This window comes from Triticum aestivum, chromosome 5A (genome assembly GCF_018294505.1).
Source record: "Triticum aestivum cultivar Chinese Spring chromosome 5A, IWGSC CS RefSeq v2.1, whole genome shotgun sequence".
Lineage (NCBI taxonomy): Eukaryota > Viridiplantae > Streptophyta > Magnoliopsida > Poales > Poaceae > Triticum > Triticum aestivum.
In genome coordinates, this window is record NC_057806.1 from 619,120,102 (window position 1) to 619,125,746 (window position 5,645).

The following is a 5,645-nucleotide window of genomic DNA, read 5'->3' on the forward strand; positions in this document are numbered from 1 at the left end:
CCCTTTCCCTTTCCCCATCGCAAACTCCCCCCGCCCGCAGCTAGGGTTCCGCGGATCCCCGCCCAGCTAGGGTTCCCCGCCGGCCCCATCCATGGCCGCCGCGGCGGCGGAGGAGGCGGCGCCGGGCGCCGACGCGATCATGGACGGCTTCGCGGAGCTGGAGCGGCAGCAGGAGCTGCTGGCCAGCTGCACGCGCCTCTACCAGCAGCTCACCGAGCACTTCGGCTCCCTCGAGCGCGGCATCAAGTCCCGCTCCGACTCGCTCCGCGCCAGGCGCCGCGTCGTCGAGCTCCGCGCCTCCCGCCGTCTCGACGCGCTCCGCCGCCGCGAGCTCTCCATCGACGCCTCCGTCAAGCTCGCGCTCTCCCGCCTCGACGCCCTCGCCAAATCCCCCGCGCCCAAGCGCGACCGCGAGGACGGGGACGGGCCACCGTCCCCGCCCCCGCCGCCGCCGTCGGACGACGTCGCCGAGGGCCTCGCCGCGCTCTGCGCCGCCATGGACCCCGCGGGCTTCCTCGCCTTCGTCGTCGAGCGCCGCAAGGAGGTGGACGCGCTCCGCGCCGAGCTGCCCGCCGCGCTCCAGCGCTGCGTCGACCCGGCCAGGTTCGCCATGGACGCCGTCTCCGAGGTCTTCCCCGTGGACCGCCGCGCCGTCCGCTCCCCCACCGACCTCGCCTGGGCCTGCGTGCTCATACTGGAGGCGGTCGTGCCCGCGCTGGCCGACCCGGACCCGGAGATCGGGGCGGCGCGGCCCATGGTGCCGCAGGCCGCGCGCGACAGGGCCCGCGGCATGGCCGCCGAGTGGAAGGAGGTCGCCGAGCGCAAGGGCGGGGTGGAGGGCGCCAAACCGCCCGACGCCCATGCCTTCCTGCAGCACGTCGCCACCTTCGCCGTGGCGGAGAAGGAGGACAAGGAGCTGTACAAGAGGATTGTCCTCAGCTTCTCCTGGCGCAGGCAGATGCCACGCCTTGCTCTCACGCTTGGCCTCGAGGATGACATGGAAGGTAGTACTTAATTTCTCTCCACATTTCAGCTCTTTTATCTCCAGATGCTCCCTAAAATTAAAATGATGAGCTAGTTGTTAGTAGACGCAGCGCATAAAATTGGCTAGATCCAGCGTTTAGATGCTACTTACTACGGTTCGCTCAGGAGGGTGTGGATTAGGTTAGTAGATAAGATTTATATTCTTTCAGCAAGTCTTATCGAACTGGTAATTCATAAGCCACATGTGTGGTGTAGCGATGTTTGGGTTATTGCTGGGAATGCAGTTCGCGTGTGCATAGTTGCCATATGTGTGTCCTTACCGGGATGAATTGTCACTGTCGTAGCAAGTGTTGGGAAACGTTACAGTCTTTCAAGGTCAGTATGGCCGGCACCATGGACCACTCTGGCTATTGCAATCGGGTGAGTGGTGCCTCAGTGATTGCCTTGGTGGATGGGCCACCAAGTACCATCCTCTGTATTTTGTCTGGATTCTTATCCTTATACTAGTTCTATGCTATTATTTCACCAAACGAGCTTTATAACCATTAGTAGCAGAGTGTCATGTGGATTCCCTGGTTTTGCCATGCATTGTGGTTTCAATTGATAAGCCACAAGTGGGTTGCTGTGGTGTAGCCATGTTTGGGTTATTGTTGGGAATGCAGTCCGCCTATGCATAGTTGCGATATGTGTGTCCTGTACCTGGATGAATTGTCACTGTCGTAGACAAGCGCTGCGGAACGGTACAGTCTTCCAAGGGCAGTAGTATGGCCAGCACAACGGACCATTCTGGCTATTTTTCTAAAAAATACATCAAGAGTGGTGCTTTTTTTCCGATAAAGTGTGATGCTTTTTATTGAAACATGCAACACTTGTGTAATCTCAGTTATCCAGTAAATGCTTTTTTTACTGCATGAGACTTGCCTTGTTGGGCTGTTGTGACCATTTCAGTTGGCCTGATCATGTATGCGTGCTGCTGGCGCTTTGTACATTAGTAATCACTTTGTAGGTCATTCTTTTCAAGTGAGTTTGTTAAGAATTTAAGCTGTCTTATCTGACCTGAATCGTGTTTGCAGAAATCATTGAAGAACTTATCACAAAGGGGCAACAACTTGATGCCGTGAACTTTGCCTATGAGGCTGGTCTTCTGGAAAAATTCTCCCCAGTCCCTCTTTTGAAATCCTACCTAGAGGATTCTAAGAAGATATATTGCACTTCAGATAATGTGAGCACCAGCAGTGGCCAATCTGGGGTAAGACTAGTAGTAATACTGAATTCAGTGTCGCATGCCTGAAAGTCTACAAGTAGTCTGTCAACAGGGCTTTCTGAAAGATATACAGATGTTTGCTTGTTGCAGCTATATTCCAGTTTACCTCTGTTTGCTAGTAGCTAGCATTGTATTTTAATTCTCCGTTGTGGCTTTGGCGAGGATCTTCTGCCTGCTCTGTTTCTCGTACCAAATTAGGGTCTAATATTGCGTCTCTTGTAGGTCAATGCAAACAAGAAGGAGCAGTCTGCGCTTCGGGCTGTTATAAAGTGTGTTGAGGACCACAAACTCGAAGCTGAGTTTCCATTGGAGGATCTCCGGAAACGGCTGGAAGATTTGGAGATGGCAAAGACTGAGAAGAAAAAGGCAGCGTCGAGTTGTTCCAGTGGCGGCCCAGCAAGCAAGCGCATCAAAGGGAGCACCGGGGGAGCAATGTCCCCTTCCAAGTCTGGTCGTCTAAGCGACAACACCGGTGCACCATCTTCCCCCGCCACCGCCACCAGCAGCAGCACCGCCACCGCATTCATCGGCTCTCCAGCCTCCCATGTCTCCTACGGTACCGGATCTCCCTACTCTTATGATAGGTCAGCTGGGCACGCCCTCTACTGTGGCCAGAGCCCACTTCCAATGAGGGAGCCATATGCATACCCACCTGCGGTGCCGGTGCCTAATGTTGGCCTTGGAATGCCATACCAAGCCCCTCCCATGACCTACCCCATCTACCCTGGATACAACAGCGGCCTGGGAGCCTATGGCAATGCCATGGCCCCAGCCTTTCACCAGGCTTACTACCGGTAGAATCAGTCGGAAATGACCAAATGACAAGAGCCGATGGCGACGACGGGGCTTCGTCAACGGTGCCCTGTTTTGTAGCGACTGACTACAATGGTAGGTTGCGTACGTCCTTAATACATCACTACTAGGTGCTTATGTTACTTCGTTCTGTCCGGTTATTAGCACTCATGTTTACTTTCGCACTGAGAACTGAAAAACTGAATGTAAATTTAGTATGGATGCCGTGTATGTGGACCTTGTGTTGTAATTCCGTTTAAAGCACTAGGCGAAAAACCAAAAAAATATATATTATGCATGTAATCCTCGAGCATTGACTATTAATGTCTTCTGTTAGCTATACTTATGATGGGGCGTTGGTCATTATTTCTCTCTGATTATTGCATCTGTGTGCCTGGCGTTAGTGGTTATGCTTTTTCTAGCTTAACTTTAGCTTGCTATTTATTCAAAGACATCGGAAGCCTCTGATACAATAATGTGCAGAATACAATCCGGTGGACTATAATTCCACACTTGACAGAGTTCTTTACTCACACCCTCTTTAGTCAAAACATGAGCAGCACTGTTGGCTGTTCGATGAGCCCAGCTTACTACTCCCTTTGTAAACTAATATAAGAGTGTTTAGATAACTAAAATAGTAATCTAAACGCTCTTATATTAGTTTACAGAGGGAGTACCTTATACGCTGCGCCTGGAGCCCCTTCTTGAGGTCCTTGATTAGTGTCCCAACAGCTGATAGGTTCTTCCTCCTTGCTTCGCAGCCAGCATGTCGACCACCACCTTACAGTAAGCTTTGACATGACCACCGCCTTACAGACATGAAGTCAGTTGCACATTCTTTTCCTCAGCAAGCTGCAACGCTGGCTGGCACGCCAGAATTTCGACGAACTCCAGATTCAACGCCTCCGGAAAGAAGTAACAAGCACCTCCTCGGAAAGCGTCGGTGTGGTCTCTGAGCAAAACACCACCCTCTCCTTTGTCAGCAAGTTTCAAAGACAGTCTCTCTCTCTCAAAAAAAGAGCAAGTTTCAAAGACAGCCCTATCAACGCTTTCCTTATCTTCAGCCAACCATCCTCTGACGGTTTCCAACCGTATGCTGCACTGTCTCCCGCACTCTAGTAGACTTTGCTTCTTGAGCCTGTCTCCATCACCGAGTCTACTATCACTTGTGGTGCGTGCCGCAGTATTCTTCCCTTCCGTGGCTTTGAGGGTCCACGAGCATGAGACGCTTTACCGCGTCACCCCCTCTCGCTGTCGCTCGTCCTTGAGCTATACCATCTGCATGCGCTAACCATCCAAAATCAAAGCAAAAGTGGGACATCTTTTCATAGCAAAAATCATACCAGAGTCCTCTTTTTATCTTCCAGTGATGCTTTGAGGCACAAGCGGATCAAAAACTGACAGCTTTGCACGCACACGAAGATGTTTGCTTATGGAAAAACCATCTTTCTCTATGTCAACACGAACCACTTCACCAAGCCAGTTGCCCAACGCTTTGCTAAAGTCCTCAGATATTTTATCTAGCGGCAGATCTGTCACACGAACCCACATTTCCACTCGTGTTAAAAAACATCTCCCACGGCCTGACAGCACCCCCCTCATAGTCCTTGAGAACTATCACATGGAAGTCAAACTGCCACGGTCCATTGTTAAGCGCATGCTTCCAGTCTCACTTTGCTTCCAAAGTGGACAACAAAGATGTCTCTGAATTGTGCCTCGCGGTGCAGCCCCCAGGCCCTCATCATTGTTCTTTCTAGCGCATGTATGTAAGACTGTAACTATGTTCACCGGCCGGGGTGAGCAGACTTTGCCCATGGCAGACCACATCTACTCGGTCTTGGGTGATCCTGCCCCGGTCTTGAAACACAAAGCTTGCCGACTCCTCCTCAGTAAGCAGCAGTTCTCCCATCCTTGCAATGAGGCTGGCCGCCTCTTCCGACTCCTCCCCTTCCGTTGGGGATTTCGTCGAACCCCGGCTTGATGATCCTGTTGCCGTCCTCGCCGTTTGCGTTGGAGTCTTTTGCGTTTTGGCTGCCGCGCCGTCGCCACCCTACACGCCTCACCACCCCTGAGAGGAAAAACCTAACCCTAGTAGCGCGGAAGACGAACGCCCTGCAATCGCCTCTCCTGGAAAACCCCTGTTGGTGGACACACTCCGTACAACTACACTTTTCGGGTGTTGATTTATTTGGCTTTGTGCACGCATGCATGCACTTCCAGTTTGAGCGTGAATTGTAGGATCGTTTCCGAAAAATGCTAGACGTACAAACAAATATAGGGGGTCCCTATAGTGATTTGTACTTGTAGCATTGCTCCCGAGAAAATTTCTGCCAGAGAGCTTTTGCGTCTTTTTCGTTCCAATAACGGTGATCGAGATGATTGTGCGCGTGTGTGGTGTGCACTGTGTCGTCCTTGTAACACTCAACGTTATAAAACTTGGATGAACAAAGAGTATATACGGCCAATAGAGACATCTATACCAATATAAAAAGACCCAGTGAAGCAGATCCAATAAATCTCAGTCATCCATTTGCGTTCATCCAACCGTCCTTATTGTTCTGATGGTGAGCGACTAAACACATTTAGCGAGTAATACTTTCTCTTT

At 51.7% G+C, this 5,645-nt stretch overlaps 1 protein-coding gene across 1 annotated transcript in view; it reads left to right on the forward strand.

Moving 5' to 3' along the window:
- LOC123105380 (5'-3' exoribonuclease 4) overlaps positions 1 to 3,386 on the forward strand; it is a 14,709-nt gene extending 11,323 nt beyond the window's left edge. Inside the window, exons 24-26 of the mRNA XM_044527436.1 lie at positions 875 to 1,004; positions 2,058 to 2,233; positions 2,471 to 3,386. Of these exons, the coding sequence (XP_044383371.1) occupies positions 875 to 1,004; positions 2,058 to 2,233; positions 2,471 to 3,046 (882 nt within the window). The 3' untranslated portion in view covers positions 3,047 to 3,386. The remainder of the gene's footprint in view (positions 1 to 874; positions 1,005 to 2,057; positions 2,234 to 2,470) is intronic.
- Positions 3,387 to 5,645: the final 2,259 nt, after the last annotated feature.